Genomic DNA, 14,390 nt, shown 5'->3' with positions numbered 1-14,390 from the left:
ACATTAGAATTCTGACATAATCTTGAAAAATATTTGTGGCCTTTAGATTTCTTCCCAAGCTTCTACTAAAATGTTCAAAGCTAAAGAAAACAAAAACCCCAAATTCAAGCTTGTGGAGACCAATTATTAAACATACACAAACATGATAGTCCAATATCATTAAAGTGAATTTTTAAAAAAAAAAATCCACTTCCTATCTGAGGATCTGGCATGGTATCCTTACAGGACTGGCAGTAAATAGCTCAGTACATGCATAATTGCTACATGTTCCCTTTGTTGGTCCAGCAACTTGCTTCATAGATATTCTGTACTTAATGATTTTATAAGCAAGAGAAAATTTATTGATACTGCCCTTAGAAATTAAACTAGTTAAAAGCTGACTGTCAGCTATATTTATCCTAGAACTTAATCTGTTTCTCTGTAATTTTGGCTTTTGCATACAGAATTTACCAACTAGAAGTATCTCAGGTTCCTTAATATGTAAAAAGATCTTTGTAAGAAAAAAACTGATGATATATATGCAATCACAACTACAATAATTGGACCATACATAAGAAAAGAGAAATCTGCTTTTTTACAAGCGATAAAAAAAGAATTAAGTAAGAAAATAATGTTAATATTATTATATAAACAACATGGATTCCAAATTCTTGAAAGTTCATATGTAAAAAGGTAAAGGTGAGGAGAAGTCTGTACTCTGAACTTCTAGTACATGCTCAGTTGGGTCCTTTTCCCTTGGATTTTGCTTCCTTTGGAATACTCCCATTTTGACTCCGTGTAAATCTGGCTACTGTAGAAACACCATCCACGAACTTGGTTTTGAAGAGAACATTTGCATTGTTGAACATGCCTTCTTTGAGGGACACCACAATGAACTTAATGGAAGAAAAAAAAAGAAAGCAAAAAATCATATCTTAACAATGTTCCCCACTCCTAATAGTTAAAGACTAAGACACTAATATGAGGCAAATGAATATGAGGAATTTCATTTTGAGTTGTTGTTCAAGAGTGTACAAGAAACTCCTAAAACATATAGGCTATTACTGTTGCCCTGGTTACCTCCCAGAAGTGAAAAGCACCTTACTGCTGAGGATACCATGAACTTTGGACACAGGATCTTGGGGGGTGGGGGGGAAATTATCACTAATTCTGACCAAAAAGCCTCTACCCCGAGGCTTAGCTTTCAGGGTAATAGAAGGTTCCACACAAGTTCCCAAAAAAGGGAGCAATAGCATGACAATGATAACCCTAAGGGTACAATAGTAGCATACATATCTTGGCAGTTGTCAACAGGTCTCTAATTACAGAAGTCAGGCCTGGTAGTGGAAACTTGGCCAACTACACAGGGCTAATGAGGTCATGGATCTTGAAGGAGAACCTACAATGGCCACTTTACTAAATAGCACAATTCCAGGCTCTAAACACTTACCCTTCTCTTCACAGATAAGCTTACCTCTCACTCCTTATCAAAGGAACTTATTTTTTTAGAACTACAACTAGGGGCTGGAGAGATGGCTCAGAGGTTAAGAGCACTGTCTGCTCTTCCAAAGTTCCTGAGTTCAATTCCCAGCAACCACATGGTAGCTCATGACCATCTATAATGAGATCTGGTGCCCTATTCTGACGTGCAAGCACACATGCTGACAGAACATTGTATACATGATAAATTTTAAGGAAAAAAAACAAAAAAACAAAAAACAAAAAAACCCCAAAACAAAAAACAAGCAAGTGATCAAAATGCAGAGAACAAGTAATTTCATGGTGCATCTGTAACGCAACTCTTGCATCTAAAGGTCAGGCAATATCGGGGAAGGGCAGAAAGATTCTAAGAGTCAGAGAAACAGAAAGTCTGCTATGAGACTGTATCTCCTAGAAATGTCCAAGAAGCTATACCCATGAAGTCTCAATGACATGGCTGATACAATTAAGGGCAACACCAGTAGATATGCTTTTATAAAGAGGGAAATGTCGTGGGGCCGCACGGTGACTAAGGAAGGGCCTCCCAGTGGCCGGCTGCTCAATACCAAGCGCTCAGCCCTCACAGATACACAAGTAACATTACATGGACTGAGCAGGCTTTATTTACTTAGGAACATATGTTTGTGGTGCATTTGTAACAATTAAGAAGGAGGCCATGAATTTGAGAGAGCAAGGTGTGTGTTGGGGAGGTGGAGTTAAGGGAAAGGAGAAAGTGATATAAATATATTTTAATTTAATAAAAGAGAGAGAATTATCTGGAGATAATTTATTCTCTCTTTAAACATATGACACTGAAAAAATGCACTTTGTCAAATAACAACTGAAAACAGTTGCTGTAATATGTACCCAAATGAATAATAATGTTCTTTTATCTTAGAAGTTTCTTAATTTTATTTTCAGTGTTTCATTATTTAAGGTTCTTGTTTCCCAGTAGCTGACTTCTGTGGCTGCCAGTACCTATTTTATAGATAGGTCTAACCATTTAGTCAAATAATTTTCTATGTGCTAAATTTAATAATATCAAAGAAGACTGCAAGTTTCTACAGTTCAACCTCCGTGCAGACAGTACCTTCATAGAAATAAGGCACCCCTTTATTGTAGTTACCTAAAAATCTGTCATAATAACCATATATTCCAGGGTGAGGAGAATGAGGAGACCCCAGAACTGTACAACATTTAGTTTTATTCAATAGTATTTGACAGTACAGATCCTATAGCAACCATACAAATTATAAAACAACAACAACAACAACAACAACAACAACAACAACAACAACAACTCTTGACAGCTAAAGGGACTTTCCTCTATGTTTTAGCTAGGAGAAAGAAAAGTTCCCCTAGTATAGGCCACATTTTCCTAATGTCTTAAGTATTTTCTTTAAGCACTATATTTGATTGGCATCCTTGTGGCCAATAACTACAGAAAGCAGTTATAATCATTAAATAAATTCTAAGTTGTGTTCTTTATCATGATAAAACCAAGAGTGTTAATCTCTGGTTCTCTCCTTCAAGGGACACTGACCCTTTTTTTGATAATTTACATAGCTGGCAAGAACTCCAGCACTCAACTACAGCCCCAACCCTAAATATCTAACTTAATGATTACTAATAAAGCTTTGGTTTCATAAAACAAAACTATTTACCTTCTCCTAAGACAGTTTATGGAGTGGTCCTTACCTGAGAATGTGTAAAGTGAGTACGCAGCATCTGTCCAATATTCTGGGTATGAGAAAGATCCAAGGCCGCATCCACCTCATCCAAGATATAAATTGGAGCAGGTTTGAAGAGGAGCATGGACAATATTAGTGAGAGAGCCACTAGAGACCTGAGAAAAGGTTGATAGAAATAAAGCCACGACATTTAGACATTCTACCAAAACACTAAAATAAATCTGCAATCTCTTTAATATGAGATTAAAGTAATAAGGATCCTAGGTTCTAAGCTCTCTTCACAAGCAAATTATTTTCACGAGACAATTTTAATATTCTCATTACACTATACTGAAAATCAAGTTCCTTTTTAAAAATAATTTTTTTTTAAAATTCATTTATTTTTATGTACATTGGTGTTTTGCCTGCATGTATGTCTGTGTTAGGGTGTCAGATCTTGGAGTTATAGACAGTTGTAAGCTGCCATGTGGTGCTGGGAACTGAACCCGGGTCTTTCAGAAGAGCCATCTCTCCTGTGTGGCAAAATAATTTTTTTTAATTCTTTATTTTATTTTATGCTTTGGTGTGGGGATGTCAGATCCCTTGGTACTGGAATTACAGACAGTTGTGAGTTGCCATGTGGGTGCTGGGAACTGGACCAGGGTCCTTTGAAAGAGCAAGCAGTGCTCTTAACTACTGAGCCATCTCTCTAGCCCTTAAAAACATTGTTTTGTAAATTTATATATATTGGTTGTTTTGCCTGTATGTGTTTGTGCACTGCATACGTGTCTAGTGCCCTCACAGGCCAGAAGAGAGCATTGTAATCACTACAACAGGAGTTACAGATGGTTAGGAGTCTCCGTGTGGGTGCTGGCAACTAAACCCAGGTCTTCTTTAAGTACAGCCAGAGCTCTTACCTATATCTTTCTAGCCCTAGAGCACGTTACTTTATAACAATTAAGATTTATCCCTTCGTCAATTGCTTATTTAGAGCCTAGGCATCAGGTAAGAGACTTGCTATATATATATTTACTAAGGAAACAATTTAATTACCATCTTTAAAATTTATATTATGTATATGTTCACACAAATTCATATATACTATATATGCACACATATATACATATACTCTATATAGCATATGTATGTGTATATATATATACATACACATGTATATACAGTATAGATTATATTTCTATTCATCTATATCTGTCTATATAGATACCTATATAGATAGAATAGATTATATTTCTACTAAAAATAATGACAGGGGTTTCATGGGAAAAAAAAAAAAAAGACCCAAGTCTCAATATTTCTCTAATAATTTTCTGAATTATCAATGTCTTTTGGCTTTTTCTGAAAGTTTGTTGGCTTCAGTTTTTCTCTTAGACACAGAATTCTAGGCTGACCCATTTCTTCCGGCACTTTCTAATGCCCCGGAACTCCCAGCTGGTGTTTGGGATAAGAAGTTGAAAGTCTCAAATCTTTCTTCCCTCCATGCTATGTGTTTTCCATGGCTGCCTTTGAAGAACATGTATATGGGTTTCCAGTAATTTTGTGTCCAGTCTTGCTGTGTCAGTATGTCTCTGTCCTTATTCTGCCACTAGCTCAAATTGCTCTCTTTACAGAACTCATCATACCTGGGAGATCTGGTGTCACTATTTCTTAAAGTACTTCTGCTCCCATTTTCCTCTCATTTTGGAACACTGATTTCATGTATGTCAGGCAGCTTCAACAGGACTCCAAACTGATTTTGAGTTTTTCCTCCTCGCTCCTCAGTTTGCTTGAGTAGATTTGACTGCTATGTTTAATAAGTTGTTGCTCCTAGATTCTGTTTATTTTTTTCTTTCCAGTGCTAGGGCTCAAATCCAGAACCTTGTATATGCTAGCCAGACACTCCAAGCATGAGCTACAGCCATGCAACACTAAGTGATATCCTTGCTTATAGTTGTTACCATCTACTAATTTAAACAAATTTTGACAAAATCTGTACCTCATATATTAAGCATTTAAAATTCTACAAAGGAAGCCAACCAAATCAAAACTGAAAGAGAATTACACAGTAAATGAAATGATGAAATATATTAAAAATAAGCATGAGAAATTATAAATTGTAAAGGGTCTACTTACCTCTGACCACCACTTAGCTCAGTTAGGTTTTCTTTCCATGTATTTCCTAAGGCAACCTTGAACTCCAGACCATCTAAAACCGTCTGCCCTTCTGGTGGTGCAAGCATAGCATTGGCACCAGGCAAAAGGGTAGAAAAAATAGAGCCAAAGTCTTTGTTCACCTAGATTAAAAAGATCATGTTACAGCATCAGAGTGTTTTCCAATTGTTAGTATGTATGCATGCAACTCAACAGGCCCACTGCACTGTCAGGAAGAAAAGGACTAGGAAGCCGTTTGGCTTGTCTGAATTGTCACAACAGGTGACTACACAGAGATTTAGGCCCAAATTCATGGCATATGGGCTGACTCAGTACACATACAAATACACCTGGTCAGCCATCTGTCTTATGAATATGACCAATAACTTCTGAGTTCAGAAGACGAATATGAGTATATCACAGAGAAAGAAGCATTGTCTCTAGCCAAATGCCATGTCCTCTAGTATTTAAGTTGTGTTCTCTAGGGAAATCTTCAGATTTGGGGGCAGATACACAAAATGCACAATAAATATACCAAGAAAATCCCTCAAAGGCAAGCAGCATTCCTGAACATGGACCGAACTAAGGAACACATGTTACCTCAGCCAAAAGAAGCATATATACTAATATCAACAGCTTCTACCACATTAGTTTATTGTTAAAAACTGAGAAAATAAGGAATGATGACTGGCATACTAAAAATTCAATAAACATCAGTTGAACTGCAAGAACCTTGGGAATTAGGAAAGAGTACAATCTACTTACAAAATAAATTCTCATTTGTACTAAAGCTGAGAACCATTTGGGGGCATCTTCTAGGACGCAGTATTAACTTCATACACATTACAAGTTTCTGCATGCAAATAGATTGACCTATAATTTTTCTTCTGTTCTTGTGTGTGTGTGTGTGTGTGTGTTTCACAGAACTTGATGTAACCAATACAGACGGGAAAAGATTGTATGGCAGCATCCCATTTCTTTTGATTTTATAAAATTTGAGCAGCACTGCTATTAGTTCCTTTAAAGGTCTGGTGGGATTCAGCAATGATTCTCTGTGGGCACAGAATTGCTCTAGATATAAGTAATTGTTTAGATATTCTGTAATTAACTTAAAGATGCAGCGTAAGACCAGCTTATGGACCTAAGTAAAGAACTTTTATTATTGAAGCAAAAAAAAAAAAAAAAAAAAAAAAAAGCTAGTATGTATAGCTTCTACCACAGTAATTTACTGTTGAACACTAAGAAAGAGGATTGATGACTGCATGCTAAATATTCAACAAACATTAGTTGCACTGGTGATCTTGGGAATTAGGAAAGGACAAAATGCAGTCAACATTTGTTGAACAATACTTTATTATCTCATCTTGGTTTAATTGTGGTAGGTGTAGTAGTTTGAAGAGAACAGCCCCCCATAGACTCATACATTTGGTCCTTAGTTGGAACTGTTTGGGACGGACTGGGAGGGATTAGGAGATGTGGCTTGTTGGAGGAGAGGTATATAACTGGGGTGGGCTTTGAGGTTTCAAAAGCCCATGCCGCACTAAGTCTCTGCTTCCTACCTGCAGATCAGGAAATACGCTTTCAGCTACTTTCAGCTATGCCTTCTTGCATGCCACTATGCTTCCTATTCTGATGATCATGAACTCTCCAAAATATAAGCCCCCAATAGAATACTTCCTTTTATAAACTGCCTTGGTCATGGTGTTTCCTCACAAGAGAATGGTAACTAAGACAGTAGGTATTAGTCTTTTAATTTTCTAATTTAGTATAATATATTTTATTAAAATAGGTCCCGATGATTTTCTGAATAACACTGGTATCTGCTGTAATGACTCTCTTTTCCTCTCTGATTGTTATTAATTTTAATTTCTTATTAATCCATTAACTTGTGCCTTAACCTTGATATTCCATCCATTGATTTGGTTGCTCTTATTTTTCTACGGTCCAAAGCTACATGGGTAAGTTACACATGTAATAGCTCTGTGACTTTTTAAATGCAGAGTTCTGTTAGGTCAGTTTCCATTGCAGCACTGTTCATTCTATCTCTTACATTCTGGTATGTTGTGTCTCATTTAATTCTAGGTTTAAAAAGTTCCTTTAGGTTTCACAACGACCAGTTCATGATTAAGTAGCAGTATATTTAGTCTCTACAAATTTGTGTATATTCTGTAGGTTCTCTATCTACTTTAAGCCTTTCATTTTATTGTGTACTCAGATAAAATATAAAAAAAAAATTATTTCTATATTGCTAATATGAAGTGATATTCCAGTTCATGAAGACATATAAAAAGTGTCAGTTATGACAAAGCTAGCCAGCAAAGCTTCCATTTGTAAAAAGAAACTTTCTGAGGTAAAACAAACTATGGAAATTTGTCAGCACCCAAACTGTCCTGCTTTCGTTTCTACAGTATAAGTCAAGGAACACTGCATACAATCATACAAAACAAACACAAAGTTTACAACACACACAGTAGAACAGATACAAATAATATACAAATAAGGATAAATTTCTACCAACACAGAAAGTCACAAACCACAAAGATGAAGGAGCGGAAGGGGGAAAAAAAAAGAACTATGAAGCAGGAAATAGTTAGCAGAATGAAGTAGTATACCTTTATCATTAACACCTTTGAAGGTAAAAGGGTTAAATTCCTTTAAGATACAGACTGGGTGACGGAGAAAGACAAGGCTAGATATAATGATCCAATGCCGAAAGGAGATTTGGTTTACCAGTAAAATATATACAAAGACTGAAAATGGGAAGAGAGAGCACGCAAGCAGGAACTAAAAGTGAGCAGCAGCAGGCATGTTAAAATCATCTGTAATAAGACTTAAAACAAAAACTGTGAGGAGACAAAGACATTTAGAATATGACATTAAACTAAAACTAAGAACAAAAGTTAAGAAAAAAAAAAAAAACCTGAAGAGTGGGAGGAAAAATCTGTACTCTTACAAAGCATATACGGATGAGACACATAACTTAAACTTAAGAACAAAACCTGATATAGAAATGAGTAAATAACCTGAATAGAATTTCCTTAGAATAGTCACACAAAAGGCCAACAAGGAAAAGGAAACATTTTCAACATCACTAATGCAAACTAAAACCACAGTGACCTACCATTTCACTCAAGTTAAAATGGTCCACCCGAAAAAGACAAAGTATAATGCATCAAAGATGCAGAAAGAGTCAAAATTTGAAATCAATATAGGGCCTCTATTGATAAATAAGTATACAATGAAAATGTGATACATCTGATACATCTACAGAACAGAATATTGCCCAGCCACAAAAGAAGTAAAAATCTATTCTCTTTCACAACATGAATAGGAAAGATTATGCTAAGTAAATGTTAGGCACAGAAATACAGATGTCACATATCCTTTTATGATACCTGGTCTTGACTGACAACCGACAGGATCTGCCATTCCCAGAGACAACCATGGTCACATCTGCATTTACAAGAGGCCTTTCATACTAATGAGGGTGCTGCCCCTTTATGGGGTAGGGCCCAGACTGAATTGAAGAGTGAGCAAACCACTACACACACACATCTCTCTCTCTGCTTCCTGACTGTGGGGACAACATGATCAGCGGGCTGCTACTCCCACCTCAGGACTTGCCTGCTGTGATGGAATATATCCCAAAAATGTGAGCCAAAATAACCTTTCCTTTGTCATAAAAATGAGAAAAGTTAACTAATACCTTTATGAAAGGTGAAGCACTATAATAGTCTGTGGGGGCCTAGGAAGGGTCCTCCAGACAAAGGGAGTGGAGAGAAGATGGTTACCAGGTGCAGGTGTGCCTCTAAGATTACTACATTATCCTGCTTTAGATCACAGGATGAAATAGTGTTGACTGCAATTAATGGAAAATTCAAAATAGCTAAAAAAGAAAAGGATTTTGATGTTCTTAGTACAAGGAAGCATTAGATATTTGAAGTGAGTATGCTGAGGGCCTGTGTCTCATTATTAAGCATTGCACATACTGAAATGTCACAACATACCCTTAAATACATACAGGTATTATATGGCAATTAAAAAGATATTTTTTAAAAGTCTTGCCATTTCATTTTTAACTTCAATTCATAGAACTTGCAAATTATCATCATCATTGCTACAACAACACCAACTATACTCCAAACTTGTATTTTAACATAGCAGTTCATTGAGAGGTATAGATTTGGGGTATGTGAATGTTTTGAAAAAGGCAAGAAAAACTAAAGATGGTGAAATGGTCTTATTTCTAACCCCACTGTCAAAGTAAGATGTGCTGCTTTTAGTGTTAAGCAGTTGTGTAGGGTGTAGCAGATACTGGAGATATTCAAGTTTCCTTCCACATATAAGACGTTGTAGAGAAAAGAGAATAAATGGTGTTTTTCCCTTTGAATGGAGAAGTCACAATGATGTGACATGAACTTGCGTCTCTACGCCTTGTAATAAAGTCTAAACATATAAAACCACATTTTTAAAACTCTAGGGGGCTTTAACTTTGGTGTGAACATGTGCCTCCCTTAGCCGCACTGAGCTGCTCTAACAGTGTAAACCCCCTGATGGCATCCTTCATCCTTGCCTTGGGATTACATTTGGGGTTCAAGTACCTTTTGCCAAGCAATATTTAGGGCCTGTTTTTTCTTCTGGTCAAGATCTTCTATAGTTGCAAGGATTTTGGATTTATCATTTTCTACAATTCTTTTCTTCTTCATCAAATCATTATACTGTAAGAAAAATGCGATAATTTGTTTGTAAAATTAAAAATTCCTTCTACATTCTGGAATTAGGCAGTCATAAAGAAGTTTTGATATTTTTAAACCTGACACAATCCTCTTATCTAGAAAGATACAAAGCACCAACACTATAATATAAACCAAAGTATAAGGAAAGTGAACATAGGCCTGGAGAGGGGGTTCAGAGGTTAAGAGCACTGCCTACTCTGCCAAAAAAGGTCCTGAGTTCAATTCCCAGCAACCACATGGTGGCTCACAACCATCTATAATGAAATTTGGTGCCCTCTTCTGGCCTGCAGATGTACATGGCAGGCAAAACATTGTATACATAATAAATAAATAGATCTTCAAAAAAAGAAAAAAGTAAACATATTACCAATATACAGGAAAATTTAACTTCCAGAATCAAGAATTAAGTCCTAAAAATATTTAGGCTATGCTAATAGTCTCTTTTCTTCCTAGCATTTGAGTCAAACTAAAAAAATACCACCTGAAAACTTAAGTACAACTGGGCCAGTGATGTGTATGTCCCATGTAACACAGTAATTGGCCTTTATCTTTCTGACTACAGAATGAGGGCCTTCCTTGGGCTCTGCCCATTTGGCCTTTTTCAGGCCCACGAACATAATAAACTCTTTAGGTGTTCTATGCACTGCTCTGTCCTTCTGGAGTGGACTCTGCAGCTGCGTATCTGGTACCGTTTCACCCTCCCACTGAGCGGCTGCCACAGGAAAGCCCCACAATGGACAGTACAGTCCCAACCACTTTTCCGTACAGCTTCACAGCTCAAGCAGGCTTCACATCTCCTGTCTTAACTTGAGCCGGCCCTGCCACCTCCTCTCTATAGTTTCCCATCTTACTTGTTCTGTAAGTTAAGTTCTTATACAAACAGACACAAAACATCAGGGGGAGAGGTTAACTGTTCATCAATAGAGAACCTTGCTGTTTCTTAGACACTGTCTCTCTGTGTGGGAAGCTGAAGCTATCACCCTCGCCAAGATGGCGCCTGGCAACTTGCCAGGCAAAATGACTTGCAATTCTGCTCCTGGTAAACAAGTCCTTATTTGGGTTGTGGGCCCGCACTTTGCTCTGACGTATGCATCCTGCCTTGTCAGAAACCATTGGAGCTACCGACGTAAGAGCTGCTGATTGGGTGAGGCAGAGGATATAAGAGGGGTGCTGGGGTGCAGAGGAAGCTTGCTGAAAATTCCTGAATAAACCACCTGGAGAAGAACGCTAGGGTCGTGTCCTTATTTTCCGCTGGTCGGAAGGGTCGCGGCATCTCTGTCTTGCTCTCAATTGAGAAAATGTCTCTATGAGACTGGCCTGTAAGGCAAGTCTGTGGAACACTTTCCTGATTAATATTATAAAAGAGAGCCCAGCAAATTGTGGGCAGTGCCACCTTTGGGCATAGTGTCCTAGGTTAAATAAGAAAGCAGGCTAAGCAAGCCAGTAAGCGGCACTCCTCTGTGGTCTCTGCTTTCAGCTACTGCATTGTGAGGCTTGTTTATTTTTATTAGATCATGATAACTGGGCTCTAATACCATTCTAAAAAAGAATGCTAAAAGAAAAATGTTTAAAGAATTAGAAAAAGGTTGTCCTAGTTGAGGTTATGCTTGCTGTGATAAACTGTGTGACCAAAAGCAACTTGGGGAGGCCAGGGTTTGTCTGGCTTACAAGTCTTGAGTACAGCTGGGCACTGAGAGAAGCCAACTTACCCGCTCTTCAGCTTCAGTCAGTACATTCATAGCTCTCATGTTGACATTTCTCCCTAGTTTCTCTTTCACTTCTTGTAACTTCTGAAGTCTCTGACCAGCTTCTTTGACATTGTTTGTTTGGAAATCATAGGCACTATTAGGTTGGCCAAAGAGATGTTTCTCAGGGTTAATCCAGTCATAATCATTCAACATTTTGGATACCTGGCCATAGATGCAAAAGGAAAGAAAATAAAATTGTATTCAAACCAAACTTTTTCAAAGCAGTTTCTTAAATGCTTACTACTTTTAAGTCAAATTATTTGGGAAGGGAAAATAAATCACAATGACACAGACAAAGAAAGGGTGTAGCGGCTTATCTGCAGGAGTAAGGACAAGTGAGTACTTTTCTGGGGACTGCAGACTTACAACAGCCCTCACAGAGAAGGATCACCCACCAAGCACGAGCAGGGATGAATCAAAGTGTTAGAAATTCAACTTGAGTGCTCTGGGTTTTGTTTTGTTATTCCAATTTTGGAATACTTACATATATACAGTGAGATATCTTGGAAATAGGATCTAAGTTAAAACTGAAAATTCATACAAAATCTGAAGATCACTTTGCATGACATTTTTACTGTCTTTACTTTCTGACCTGGTATATGAGACCAGGTGTTGAATTTCCTCCATATGCAATGTTAGCACACAAATGTTTTAAATCTTGAAGCATTTAAGATTTACAGAGTGAAGATATTCAAAATATCTCTATTAAAATTAAGTTAGATGAGGCTCATTCAGATTTTACTAAATTATTTCAAAAAGTAATTTGTGTGCAGCTAAAATTCCTTAGAAATAATCATATATTTGATGAAATCACAGAAGCCTAATTGTCACTATATAATAATTTTCTTAGAATTATAATCTAAGAAAGACAGAAAAAAGAAGCGCTGAATGTTGACTACCCTCTGTCCACTCTTCTGACAAGGTAAAATGTAACTTTTTCATATAATGCAACTACTTCAAATTTGAAATTACAACCCTTAACAGTTTTCCTCTACAACCAGGTGAGTAGAGTGTCATCCCATCTGATCTATTTACCCTCACTACTTCCACTGCACAGTGCCTCTAAAACACAAGTCAGCTCTCAACTGCAGTCCAGCTCCTAAGAGGACTAGCAAGGTCTTTGAAGGTACCGTAAGCATATGTTACTTATCTCTCTATCTTCAGCATAGTGTCTGATATAATAATTTTTTACAAAGGCAACCATTTCCTCTTTAAAATTCTTAAAGTACTGTGAAATAAAATAACTGCATTGCACAATATCATATTTTCAGTAAGATGATATAAATAGCAATGATACCTGAATATGAGAACACCCAAAAACCAATGTCTTCTAAAATGAGACCTATATACATATTTTTATGAATTTTTCAAATTTAACTTGTAATAAGATGTGTTATTATTAATAATAAGTTGTGTTAATAAATATGGATACAAATACCAATTCCATTGAATAACACTAAATATTATAGAAATACCTCTTAAAGAGAGAAATAAATGTCCACAATTGAATTTAAACTAAATCATTTGGGCCATTTATTGAAAGTGATTGTTAGTGATAAGCAGTTAATGCAGCTGTAAACTCAAATGTAGTTTAGGCTGTGGTTCTGTCATTTGTAGCAAGTGTCCTACTGAGCAGTTACTAGATTTTTCAAGAGCTCAGAAATAAAAATTTTATTATCCAGGTGGTAAAACTAAACATAACCATACCTTCGCAGCAGCAGCATCAGCTTCCCGCTTATGTTTGTTTATGGTGTGGTCTAACTCCTTAATTCTAAGCTGAGAATCATTGTTTTGTAAATTGTATTTTGCCACTTCTGCACATTTATCTTTAATTATATTGTCCTGGGCTGATAGTATTTCTTTTTGCTTCATCAGCTCATTTTGAGCTTTATTTACTGCTTCCTAAAACAACAACAAAAAGAAAAGTTAAAGAATACAAAGTAAGGTAATAAGTACGTATTTTAATTCTGCTCCAAGTTTGTCTGACAGACTTCTGGAGAGCATGTTAAAGTGACTCAGGTAAACGGCTGCCTAACCTTTCACATTTTAAAGCCACACTAAAGTGAGTCATGAATTCAAGAACAAGGCAAACCTCGTATTACAACTGGTATACAAGTCATGCTGGAAATGAGAGCTTTTACTGTATGCAGTGTAGACCGAATGAAGGGCTGGGAGGAGGGAGTACTAAAGCCGACCTGCTATGTCTCTCAGTTTAAAATGTGCAGTCTGGGGCAGTTAAGATAAATGGAAAGATCCCCAAAGAACATATATATATATAGGAAGGACAAAGATAAGGGCTCAAGACTGGGGCTTTGTGTTTTTTCCCTTCTGCAGATGTAAGGTGACTATAGAGTATGACCACTAGCAAAACAATGTGGCAGCGTTTGATTTTAGCACACAGGTTAAAATAAAAGAAACAGAACCCTTTTGTTGAAAGCAAAAAAATTTGTTGCAAAGACAAATGCATTTCCTCCCCTGGCTTTCAGGGCCACCTGCTCCAGCTAGGTGGAGACTACCTAACTTCCAAAGGACTGATTACAGCCATGTTCAGTCTGCTACCAACTCCCTCAGCCCTTCTGTGCCACCCTAGATTTTGAATGTCCTCGTAGTAAAGAGAAGATGACAAACTC

The 14,390-nt window shown here is 36.9% G+C and overlaps 1 protein-coding gene across 1 annotated transcript in view; it reads right to left on the bottom strand.

Annotated features, from left to right (window-relative positions):
• Window positions 1–689: 689 nt before the first annotated feature.
• Smc2 (structural maintenance of chromosomes 2) overlaps window positions 690–14,390 on the bottom strand; it is a 50,004-nt gene continuing 36,303 nt past the window's right edge. Inside the window, exons 20-25 of the mRNA XM_051162072.1 lie at window positions 13,468–13,662; window positions 11,722–11,922; window positions 9,878–9,994; window positions 5,259–5,419; window positions 3,157–3,304; window positions 690–875 (exon numbers count right to left, since the gene is read on the bottom strand). Coding sequence (XP_051018029.1) covers window positions 717–875; window positions 3,157–3,304; window positions 5,259–5,419; window positions 9,878–9,994; window positions 11,722–11,922; window positions 13,468–13,662 — 981 coding nt within the window. The 3' untranslated portion in view covers window positions 690–716. The remainder of the gene's footprint in view (window positions 876–3,156; window positions 3,305–5,258; window positions 5,420–9,877; window positions 9,995–11,721; window positions 11,923–13,467; window positions 13,663–14,390) is intronic.

This window comes from Acomys russatus, chromosome 2 (assembly GCF_903995435.1).
Source record: "Acomys russatus chromosome 2, mAcoRus1.1, whole genome shotgun sequence".
NCBI classification, from domain to species: Eukaryota; Metazoa; Chordata; class Mammalia; order Rodentia; family Muridae; genus Acomys; species Acomys russatus.
Note: the sequence above shows the minus strand (reverse complement) of the source record. Positions and strands in the feature narration are given on the sequence as shown.